This window comes from Myiozetetes cayanensis, unplaced genomic scaffold (genome assembly GCF_022539395.1).
Source record: "Myiozetetes cayanensis isolate MyiCay16 unplaced genomic scaffold, myiCay2020 scf3, whole genome shotgun sequence".
Taxonomy (NCBI): domain Eukaryota; kingdom Metazoa; phylum Chordata; class Aves; order Passeriformes; family Tyrannidae; genus Myiozetetes; species Myiozetetes cayanensis.
In genome coordinates, this window is record NW_026087521.1 from 66,590,578 (window position 1) to 66,603,182 (window position 12,605).

Here is a 12,605-nt window from a genome sequence, read left to right on the forward strand (position 1 = left end):
TTCCCTACTTGATCTGCTGTAAACCCTCTGCCTCCAAGGAAATAGGGACGGTTATTTCAGGAAGTAGCAATGAATCTGGGGAATGTACTCATCTATCTTCATACCAAAGTAAACAGAGTTCTCATAACTAAGAAATGAGGCATTCCTATTGGGCAAACAAACTTTAATATTGAACTTTCAAGTTGTGTTAGTCCAAAGTTGCAGAGGGGGAACACTGTTAAACAGTGAGACAGGAAGTGTGAACTGTTTGAAAGAAAAGGGTAGCATAGGTTGCTTACGGACTTGTCTGTCATTGGGATTGCTTTGGGAAGATACTTGCACCTTCCTGTAATCCGTGCCATTCTAAAAGGAAAGAAGAAGAAATCCCTTCCTGAAATTACTTGAGACACCTGTTAGTTAGTTATTAGCAGTAAGATAACTTGCATGTTTTTAGAACTTTGTGTGGAGGGAAAAGAAACAACAGCCCTATTCCAAGAATTGTGAAATTTGGGTTTTGGGTTATTTTTAATTGGATCATTGCATTGAGGTGATATGTAGTGATCACATGACAGCCGAAAAGGCACAGTGCAATGGAGAGGAGAAGGAACCTCTTCAATACTGTCCACAGTTCAAGAAACAATGTGTTATCCCAATCCTACTGACATTTGTAAGTTAAAGCCCTAGTTGGGCTTTGGTTTGGCTGAGTATATTCATTTTTCACTGGTTTTTTTTTACGTAACATCTCTAAAATACACATTTTTACACTGATGAAGTTCAGTAATTCAGAAATATTGAATGCTGTTGAAAAGTGCCAGGCAATAGAGGTTTGAATTTAAGAACAATTTCATTTATAGAATTCATATGTTTGAAAGAAGGAAGGGTATTTCAGATGATTCCATTGCTATGAGCTTTGTATCCCACAACAATTGATGGCAAACATTGATGCCACATCAAGTTTTGGCAAATTTTGGACGTATGTCTGGCAAGTAAGATGCCTTTGTGTAATAAATGACATCAGTTGGTGCAATGCATCCTAGCAGAAACCAGAGTTTGATGTCGAGATTTTGTGGTTGAACTAAGTCTCTCTGCATCTTTCCAGAAACAAAGGACAGACTATGTAGGAAAACAATCTGATCCAGTTCCTGCTACTCCTTCACCACCTCCCACACCTGCTCCTGTCCCCGTGGCTGTCCCTCTTCCTCCCAGTGCACCAGCACCTATTCCAGTTCCTGTGCCCAAAGCGCCAGCAGCCGTCAGCCGCCAAAGCAGCACCTCCAGCGACAGCGGTGGGAGTGTTGCACGAGACACTCAGAGGCAGAAGCAAATTCCTGTGGATCGTAAGTTTGTCTAAGGAACAAGACCGAAAGTATTTCTCCCATTCCTGTGTGTTTTGCTTACTCCTAAAATTCCTTAAAATTGTGTTTCGGATAAAATTTTAATGAAAAATTAAGTTTTAACCCTATGTTTAAAATACAGATTTCCTATGTTTGTTCTGAGATTCCATAATCATATTGGTAAGTAGGGACAGAGCACTTCCACACTTGTCCCAGTCCTAAATCCTCTCCTTTTATGAATGTCAGGGGTCTCCAGTCAGTGGCTTTCAACTCACTGCTGTGAGTTTACAACCAATTTTAAAATCAGTTACACTGTTTTTACACTTCAGTGCATGAACCATAGTGGTCACTTAGACCATTCTAAAATGTATCCAAGGTTTTCAAGACTTACAGGTGTGGCTGATGCATAGAACCATGTTGTAATAGTGTTGTTGGAGGCTCATCTTATGATGAGGTCCCCCTGGCTTGGTCAAAGCAGCAGTAACTGGCAAGCCATGGAACTTTCATGCCCTTGTCTTACGAGGTAGCTCTTTAGCTGGAAAAACTTGATCATGCACATCCAACAGTGTGTGGCTGCCATGAGAAGTTCTGATTAAGGTCACCTTGTAAATATAAAGCCCAGCCAATGCTGAGGCGTGACTGAAAAGCAGGTTGGGCTGGAAGAACTTATGTAGTCAGTAATTTTTGTCCTAAATAGTTTAAAAAGCAATATGATTGTTTGGCTTTGGAATAACTGAAACATGTAGGCAAGTATTTGCTATGGCTTTTAAAGAAAGAGATGTTACAATAATGAGCTTTTTGTAGTTCAAGAGTTGACAGCTTTTCTCATCCTCTGCCTCCCTGCCTTATCAGAAAATCCTACTTCTACCTAAGATTAGAAACTGCATTGAGCATAAGCCTTTCTGGGGAAGGGCTTCTTTTCCCCCTGTCTCCAGTGGATGGGAAGTGTGCCTGTGTAGATTATCACACATCTGGTTGAGGACAAGCTCTTGCCTAAAGCTCTGAACTCAGGAAGGCTCTGGGACCCTTTTAATATATTCACCTAAAGGACAGTCTGGCTGGAAATTAGAAATGAAGAACAGCCTGGCAGGAAGAACAAGCTTCACTGCTGTTTCCCAAAGAAACAGTAGGGCCAGCTTCTTAGTCCTATTTTGGGCAGTTTGTTACTTAAATAAAATCAGGAACCCAAGCAGTTACAAAATATATGGAAAGTGAGAGTGAATTTCACACACACACGTGCACAAAAATGATGACAATTTTATTTCCATGTAAGAACTTTGCATGCCACAGCTTATCTATGTCCTTGAATCCATGACAGTGTTCTCTATCCATCTATGGAAAATCAGAAGACCATCCTGGCTTCAGGTGCAGGATGTGAGGTGTGAAGGATTGCTGTAGGCTAAGTGGTTACAAAACGTCTCTTGCCCTCTCAAGCCCAGATAATGGGCTTCAGATACCTCAAAGTCCTTGCAGAATAGGTCCCTCTCCAAAGGTGATGGCCAAACCCCAACCGTGCACCTGCTGTCCAAGTGCCCACCTGACTCCTGCAGAGAACAATGTGGAGCCTGCTCCACACACAGGGTGTCTTGTTTATTTCTGATAACACATCTAACAACAGTAAAAATCTGTTATCCAACAACTAAATATTTGTCTTTTGATACAGTCTTGGTCTAGATTAAGTGTAAGTGTTTCAAAATCTGTGTAAATAGAAGGGAAATAGCAATGTTCTCTCTCTTCCTGCTAAGGAAAATAACAGGTGCATGCTTCAATAACATTGCCTAAAGGCTTTACTCATATAACCCATTTCAGATTTTCACATGTATCACTGAGCACATGTCACTTGGGCTTCTGATTCACACTGGTGAGGGGGAACCCTACACAGTAGGGCCTGAATGCCTGAAATATTATACTAGAGATATTTTGTCCACTTTGATCCTGGGGCTACTTTGTTAAATCAACGTTTTTTTCCTTTTTTTTTTTTTCTGTGGTGATTAAAAAAAATGAATCCCAGAGGCCTTTGTAAAGCTTGTTTTTATTTGTGTAACTGCCTAGAGATTTTGATTCCTGGAGAGGTTTTGACAGAATATAAAAGGAAACATTTTTGCTATCTTACATTTTTTTCATATTGAAGTTATGTTGTTTTCTTCTGTTCTTATCAGTGTAATGGGAGAAAAGGAATAGCTTTTGCCATGTGAGAGAATCAGAGAAGGTGCTGTAGTTCCTGTTTGTGTATCAAAGTGAGAAGGTTGAATAAAGATCGCTAAAAATATCTTGGCAAGGAAATCCTGAGAATTTTTGAGATAATTTGTGTTGCTTGTCAAAGGATTTTTATAGTTGTTCCTAAGTTTCAGCACAGAGAGATTAACTGTGCTAAATCAGTGTCTTCTGTGAGCTCAAAAAAGTATTTACACCCTTTCAGATGCTACCTATTTTAGTGAAGTTATCCAAAGAAATTTCTCTATGCATTTTAAACAATTTTCAGTGTCATTATAATTGATTTTGTTGAAATGGCTGGAAAAGCATTTCAGTTTGTTACCTGCAAATGACCAGCAACTGCACTAAATACTTCGGACAAATGCGTGCTGGGGAATAGGGAATTCATAGAGTTTTGTTTGAAACAAAGAAACAAACAAGCTCTTTTTTCTCTTTCCCTTTTTTAGTGGAAAATGTGACAATATTTCAGCTAACCAATCACTCCAGGCTTGGAGTGAATTCAAATTTCTTAAAATCCCTTCAAAAATGTGACTGCTGTAATAGCTTGTTAAGTGTAATGAGTGATATATGTCAGCAGCTGTGAAATACTTTTTCCCATGTTGATTTGCATTAAAAACTTGAACTTTCAATTAAAAAAAAGTTTGTGGAAAGCACTACCTTTCCACAGTGTAAGCAATCCTATAACCTTCATCATCGTTTTTTGTTTTCATTTTAAAAACATGACACTTGTAGTTGAAGAAAGGCAGACTACAATAATTGAATAACCCTCCATGCCTGTTTTCCTCTGCAGCTTGGGTGCTGTCAGACTGATCTGCACCTCTGTGTGACATCCAGCTCATATCTCCTTTCTAGGGTCTCAGCTGAATTCTGTTTGGGTTTTTATTTTTCGCTTTTGTTTTCCTTTCCAAAGAGAGGATCGGGAATATTGAAATATTCCTGGGGGGAAAAGGAGAACAATAATTCGATCAGATCTAGTGAATGAATCCCTAAGGAAGAAAGTTTAAGGTTTACAGTAGAGTATAAGAAGAGACCTGGCTTTGAGAAAGCAACCTTGAGAATAACTCCTGTGGGACCTCTCTCTTTAGGCAGGAAATCGCAGATGGAGGAGGTGCAGGATGAACTTGTTCACCGCCTCACCATCGGCCGGAGTGCTGCCCAGAGGAAGTTCCATGTGCCACGACCCAACATCCCGGTGGTTAACATCACTTATGACTCCTCCCCTGAGGATGTGAAAGCGTGGTTGCAGTCCAAAGGATTCAACCCTGTGTAAGTCTGAGGGCAAATGTCAGAAGACTTCTTTAAATTATTCTCCTGTTGGTAGGTAGGATGTGGTCTGATCACTTTTTGAAATCAGGCAGCCTTCTGAAAGTCAAGAAATGTCAGCTGCACTCTTGGAAAAAATACTTTGTTTTTACCTATATATTTATACACACATACACATATATATTTATATATGTAACTGTACCTAAGATATATATAAATAAAAATACATGTCAGTGTGGTTATAGATCTACAGAAGTGTAGATATTTATTAGCCTCCACCAAAAGGTGGTACTTATAACAAATCCTCAAATGACTTTAGCAGTCCTGTTGTATAAAAGTTTTTCTTAATTTAGTAGCCTTACTTGAGGCAAACCTACTTCTCTCTCTTGGCTGGTGTATTTTTGCTTATTTCTTGTTTGTTCCCTTGGTGTGTCCCAGGACTGTCAACAGCCTTGGTGTGCTGACAGGTGCTCAGCTTTTCTCCCTCAACAAGGAGGAACTGAGGACTGTTTGCCCAGAAGGGTCGAGAGTCTACAGCCAAATTACGGTACAGAAGTCTGCCTTGGAGGTATGGATAACCCTTCTTACTGACCTAATCTGGGTTGCCAGTTTTAAATCTGTACAAGTAAATAACTATTTCTGTGATGTAGATGGCTTTTTCTCAGTTCCCATCACGTCGATAAGCATTATTTCTATTTGAGTTATTTGGTATTAATCCATTGCAACAGGGGTCCAAAAAGCATTAGAAATAGTGCTCAAGTTTAAGACATTTTGTGCTGTAACCAGACTGAAAGAAGTCAAAATAAGCCAAAAAGAACTTTGGAGGAAACAATAGGAGAGAGTAAAATGCCCTTTCTTTTTCTTCTTGTTTTGCCTGGTACTTGGACAAACAGGTACTTTTGGTGGTGTTGTGTTAGTTTTGCTTTTTCTTTGTAGGGGAGATTTGATGTAATAGGCATGAGAAAGTGGTAGAGCTCACTGTTGAATCTAAGGCCTTACAGTCAAACCTTGTGGCACCTGCATTGGAAGGTTTCTAAGAGTAGCAAACACTTTGGACACTGTGCTACCAGAGTTACTGAGTAAAGGATAAAGTGTTATATCTCTGTATTTATTGCTCTGCAGCAGTTTGCTTTAATTACAGTAGTATTGTTTCTTAAACACCTTAAAAGCTTGTATACAGAGCTACGCTGAGGACAGTGCTTGCCAATTTTTAAACCAGTAGAATTGGAGAGGCACGTACTTCTTTTAAAACACTGTGGCAAGTGGAGAAATGGACTTGATAATGTCTAGAGGTTAGACTAACCCTAATGAGAAACTATATTCTCCACATCCCATTTAAAAGAAAATCTTGAAGTTTAAGATGTTTTTCTATCCTCTTATAAAGCTGAGACTGTCTTGCTTAAATGATTTTAAGCATTCACTGCCAGGCACAGTTTTAAAGGTAAATTTAAGATGATGTATATTTTACAATTTACCTGATCAGTGTGGATCAGAGAGCACCACTTTCCAACATTGTTAAAATTGCTTTATTCCTTTCGTCAAGCCCTGTTTTCCTGTGAGAGGGAGAAATAATTCACCTTCGTTCTTAGGAATATAAGTCACTACAGCCCAGAGCAATCCATTATTTCCTAGTGAAAATATATGCATATTCTTCAAATTTTTTGAATGTTAACAATGTTATTTCATTTTTGTAAGACTGCTATGTACTGAGGTGGAAGTGCTTTTGTAGTGGAAGTTGGTTTGAAAAGTACAGATACACAGGATTGGAGGGATCTGTCCTTTTTTCCCTCTGTGCTGTTATTCTGCTTGCTTCAATTAGGTCTCACTCTGCAGGAAACTGAAAAGTCCAAACTTGTCTAATAAATGCTCTACAAGTATTAATAAAAGGGTAAGGACAGTTCAACAAGGTCATTCCATTTTGTTAGTGAAAAGATAACTGAAATATTTATTTCAGCCTTGATATTTGAGGTTAAACTGATGAATTTCAGAACTTATGCAATTCCTGGTGGCTTTAGCCTGTTGTTTGTTGAATTTTATCTTCAAAGGCATTGCATCTTCGTTTCTCTCCCTATAATATTTCAAATCATATGGTTAAAAAAGGCTGTTCGTGTTTAAGGGTGGCTCTGGGACTCAGTATCACAACAAAATTGGTGGTGAGCTGGTGGGAGATATAGTGGTTGAAGGCCGCCTAGGAAATAGTGATCATGAAATAATAGAATTTTCAATACTCAGAGATTCAAGGAGAAACAACAATAAAACCTCTACGCTGGACTTCCGGAGGGCAGATTTTGACCTATTCAGAAGTCTAGTCCAGAGCATACCCTGGGAAACAACCCTTGAAAACAAGGGAGTCCAGGAGGGATGGATGTGCTTCAAACAGGAAGTTTTGAGTGCACAGGAACAGGCCATACCAGTGTGCCGAAAAGCAAGCTGGCGGGGAAGACAACCAGCCTGGTTAAACAGGGAGATTCTGAAGGAAATCAGGGATAAAAAGAGAGTTTATTGACTATGGAAGAGAGGGCTGGCTACTTACGAAGAATTCAGGAAGACAGCTAGATCATGCAGAAAGAAAATCAGGGATACAAAAGCACAATTTGAAGTTAAATTGGCCACTTCTGTTAGGGATAACAAAAAGTCCTTCTATAAATACATTAATAACAAAAGGAGGGGCAAAGAAAACCTCCATTCTTTGATGGACTCGGAGGGAAACATAGTTAATAGAGATGAGGAGAAGGCTGAGGTACTTAACACCTACTTTGCCTCAGTTTTTACCAGTAAGACAGGTTGGCCTTTAAGGCAGCTGGCCTCTGGAGCTGGTAGACAGAGAGAGGAAACCAAATAGCCCCCCTGTATTCCAGGAGGAAATAGTTAGTGACTTACTGAGCCACCTGGATCCTCACAAGTCTAGAGGCTGGGCACAGAGTGGCTGGAGAGCAGCCAGGTGGAAAGGGACCTGGGGGTGCTGATCGACAGGAAGCTGAACATGAGCCAGCAGTGTGCCCAGGTGGCCAAGAACGCCAATGGTATTCTGGCCTGTATCAGGAACAGTGTGGCCAGCAGGATGAGGGAAGTGATCCTTCCCCTGTACTCAGAGCTGGTGAGGCCGCACCTTGAGTATTGTGTTCAGCTCTGGGCCCCTCAGTTCAGGAAGGATTTTTATTGAGGTGCTGGAGCGGGTCCAGAGAAGAGCAACCAGGCTGGTGAAGGGACTTGAGCACAAGTCCTATGAGGAGAGGCTGAGGGAGCTGGGATTGTTTAGTCTAGAGAAGGGAAGGCTTAGAGGTGACCTCATCACTCTCTTCAACTACCTGAAGGGAAGTTATATCCAGGTGGGGGTTGGTCTCTTCTCCCAGGCAACCAACAACAGAACAAGGGGACATGGGCTCAAGCTCTGCCAGGGGAAGTTTAGGTTAGATGTTAGGAAGAAATTCTTTACAGAGAGGATGATCAGGCATTGGAACGGCCTGTCCAGAGAGGTGGTGGATTCACCATCCCTGGAGGTTTTTAAAAAGAGATTGGACATGGCCCTTAGTGCTATGATATAGTAATTGGAGTTGGATCAGGGGTTGGACTTGATGATCTTGGAGGTCTTTTCCAACCCAATCTATTCTATGATTCTATGAAAATGTCTACATGTGACCCAGCAAAGATGAGCTTTCATGTTCCAAATAGGGCTATGTTCTTATTGCTCAAATTGGAAACACTTCTAATAACAGAAGCATTTAAGCACATGCATACTTGTACCAGTGTCAGGCCTATTTTACAATTGAATGCTTTTTATGAGCAGTTACTGGGTTATGGCTTTGACCACCATAATTGTCCTACATGGTTAATGAGTGCCAAATTTTCATGAAGTTCTCTGGCATCCTTTGTGTAGCACTTGTGGTGTCATATTGCAGTAAATGCCCTGGGTATTATACAAATAGCAATAAGAGCCAGAGGCAGAAGAATTTTATAATTTTATAATTGGAATTGCAGTTGTTGTTGGAATTTAATAATTTTACCCTTATGAGGAAGAAAATTAATAGGTACCACACTTTAAATTTTTATACTTTATTTTCATGGTACCTCCATTCAGCTCTGAATCACACCAAAGTTTAAAGCATCCAAGGAACTCCCAGTGGAGCTGTGTGGCCCCTGTATGAACATGACCAAGTAACAGACTGCAAGAGGCAGAGCAAACCCACACACTAAAAAGAAACAGACTGCAATTGCAGGGAAGGTGTTTGGTGTTTAAGGCTTTCTGGGCCTGACCAAGCAAAAGCTGAAAGATAACTGTGTGAGACCAGTGTGTCAAGACAGCAGAGTTGGTCATAGCCAGGACCAAACACCTCCTTTCTGCCAGAGGAAATGGTGGTGGCCAGCAGGGGTGTCCTGGGAGGAGGCAGGATGTACCATGCTCTGTGTCCTGATCACAGTATCCCTCCTGGGAGCTCTTTCTGGGGCTGTACCAGAGAGCTGAAGTTGACCTTATATACCAAGTACAGGACATTACAGTAGCTTGGCTGGTCATACTTACTTCTACTTTACATGGTTTTACTTTTTCGTTGCGAGTTGAAAATATTAATAGCTTCCATGATTATGGGGGTTTTATGTGTCCATTTCCTTGACTGCTGGTGAGCATTGGAGGCTCTGGTGTTGAAAAGGGCTAGAGAAGATAAGTGTAGAGACACAATATCCTGAACACCATTTCTGTCAGCTCCATAAGGGAACATTCTAAATCTCCTTCTGCTCCATCAGTGGGAAGCACAGGCACACATCGCTTTAAAAGTGAAAATGGTTTCTGTCTAATACATGTATCAAATTGCCTGGAAGAACAGCTTGTTCTCTTTGACACCTCACTGAAGTGGGATTGACTGATGGAGTTTACCTCATGAGCTGGTTAGAGACTAAGCTGGGTAAATCACTATGGCCAAGGTCTAGCAGGCTGTTCCACAAGTTGTATTCCTAAGAACAGCCCTAGGCTGCTCAGCTACGCTGTCCCTCACTTCTGAGTAGGATGTGCCTGTTGTACTGTGCCACCTGTGTATCGCAGTTGGTTTAGTCAAGCAGCATTTCAGGCTCATCAGTCATGTTGTCATTGATGTTATCAGGAGGGCAAACTGTTGCTGTTCAGTTATTTTCAGAAAAATACTTCTATGTGACTCCTGATAAAGCATGTTTTCGGGTATCTGCTGATCTTTTTGTGCATGACTTCAGTGGTGGGTGACTGCTGCATTTGCTCTGTATCTAAAACCAAAAGGGTGAGGACAGAATGAATTAAGACAAAGAAAACTGCTTTTTCACCTTCAGAGAATCACTTATAAGTCCCCTGCTTTGCCCTTCCACTCTGGGAGAAGAGAGCAATGGTAATTTAAATAGAAGGAACATTGTAGCCTCCCTCCCTGTGGACACCTAACCTGTCTGGCCAGGTAATGGCACCAGATAATGCATCGTAATGGATATAATCGGATATATCTAAATTAAAATGTATGTAATAGGATACATTTTCAGTGTTCAGAATCAGCTGAAGGATTTTCCCCTTAACAGTCCTGGAATTTCTTTTACAGATTTCAAAAATAGTTTCTGCTTCCTTATTCAGAGGCCATTTTGGAAGCTTTGAAGTTTTGAAGGTCATGTCATAACCAAATAATACAGTAGCAGATATGGCTCTTGCTTTATTCAAAGTCATGCACACTTTGGGGAGTTCTGCTCTAGTGGATATGTGTCCTGGCCCTGGTAATAACTTCATTTATGTTGTCAAAGCAATCTGTTTGCAGCTGGCTCAGCAGACCTGTTTTTCGCTCTTAAAAGGTGAAATAAAGCCATGTCCTCACAATACTTCACTGTTCCTAATATTGTGATATGGTTCAGTTCCAAGTACTGTGCAACAGCTTTGAAGCCTGTGTCTCTGAGAGGCAAATGCAGATGGTGTATTGTGTAATGTGAGTGACTGGAATTGAATCCTTGCTTAGGCCTTGGCTGTGCAATCCCACGTGTGTGCATGAGCTCTGTGTTTACATAAATCTAAAACCATCAAGGATTTCTTTTCAGTTTTTTAATTTCTAAATATTATTGCACTGATATTTAAGTACTCAAAGGTGGAATCTGACCTTTAACTCTGCTTTTACTGAAGAAGTATTTCACCCCATATGTATCCAACACTTCCAGTGCCTTGTGTGAGAATTAAAGATGCTCAGCAGTGCTGAAAGGCGAGCTCACACTTTTAATCTACAGGCTTTTTCTGGTCTGTATTTAAGGGTAGTGTAAATATTTTCTTACTGGAGCTGCAAGGTGAGTTTAATTTGTTCAAAAACCCATCTTAATAAAATGCTGTAAGAGGAATGTCATCACGTGCCAAAACCACAAATAAACTCTTTTTTTTTTTTTTTGTTTATAGGCAAACAGTGGTAGTTCAGAACTGCAAGAAATTATGAGAAGACGACAGGAAAAGATCAGTGCAGCTGCCACAGATTCAGGTGTGGAGTCCTTTGATGAAGGGAGCAGCCACTAAATGTGTTTCCTCTTTTCTTTAATTCCATTGTCCATAGAATCATACCATCCAGCTTTGCTTTAGGAAGCAGTGAAGGGGAATGTCTTACTATATTGTAACTTAACTAGCCAACATAAAGAAAATTTACAGTAATCTCCACAGAAGTACCTACTGCTGCCTTCTCATCATGAAAAATAAACAGATAAGAAATTCAGTGGAGCTTCCTGGCAGGTGAAAATATTGGTACATGATTCATTCACACCCAAAGATGAGTCTTGGCTTTATGGAATTAACATGACAGATAAATTGTCACACATCTTTGTGATTCATCTGAGGGAAGCTGAGCCAGCAATAAAAAAGCATTTGACCCCTTCAGTAATTATAAGATTCTGAATCCCATCTCTTGCTGTAGTGTGCAATTATGTCTTTTTGGCTCAGTCTTTCTTGTCATGCATTTGGCTGCAGGACATTTACTTAAGTTGTCGATGCTGGCAATTGGAGAGGAAATGTTTAGAGAATGAACAGCAGCCCAACATAGACTGAATCTTTCTTGCATCACTCCCAAGGTGTTTTACTACTAATGATGCTGTTTATAGCAAAATAATACTCTGTACATTGATTTTATCAATGCTTCACCCATGATGAACTATAATATTGCACAGAAGGAATAACTAGAATATAGTAACACAGCTCAAAGAGATGATGAGGTCTGCTGTAGCTGGCCATGCAACAACTCACAGTACTTTTTTTTAAATATACTTGCATTTTTTTTTGCCTGTAACTTAACCCATCAAAAGAACAGTGTGTAATCTAGACTCCTCTGTGTGTTGATCCCAGATATCAGTTTTTTTCCTTATGTAAAAAACTATTATTCCTTTATAAATGTAATCTTTTGGGAAAGCAGATTCCTGGAGGCAAAAGGGGGAAAAGAAGAGGAAACATCTTTTCCAGAAAATGTTATTTTTGAAATGAAATCATTTTTGTCACAAAATGTTCTGTTATGGTCATGTGATTTTATATATAATATATTTATTATATATAATATATAATATCACCTAATTTAGACAAATTTAATCATCTAGTTTGATTGAGTTTCATAGTGCCTTTTTCACACGAATCAGCTTAAAGTCTGCAATAAACAGTATTTCTTGTCTGTTAAATTGTTGTATCTTTGTGGCTACAAAGACAGTATTGAAATAAGAAAGAAATCTTGATTTTTGCCATTAGTTTACTTTTCCTCTGCATACTAGGGAAGAAAAGAATCCTATTCATTTTTCACAAAAGAAAATATTAAATTCTTAATAAAGTTGTTAAGTGCCATTTATTGTAAATGCCCTCACAAA

General features: G+C 39.8%; 1 protein-coding gene across 13 annotated transcripts in view; it reads left to right on the forward strand.

Moving 5' to 3' along the window:
• The window catches only part of EPS8 (epidermal growth factor receptor pathway substrate 8), a 135,723-nt gene extending 123,118 nt beyond the window's left edge, over nucleotides 1-12,605 (forward strand). For all 13 annotated transcript variants that reach the window (XM_050323356.1, XM_050323353.1, XM_050323355.1 and 10 more), the window contains 4 exons: nucleotides 1,079-1,316; nucleotides 4,613-4,793; nucleotides 5,229-5,358; nucleotides 11,170-12,605. In XM_050323356.1, the coding sequence (XP_050179313.1) occupies nucleotides 1,079-1,316; nucleotides 4,613-4,793; nucleotides 5,229-5,358; nucleotides 11,170-11,283 (663 nt within the window). In that variant the 3' untranslated portion in view covers nucleotides 11,284-12,605. The remainder of the gene's footprint in view (nucleotides 1-1,078; nucleotides 1,317-4,612; nucleotides 4,794-5,228; nucleotides 5,359-11,169) is intronic.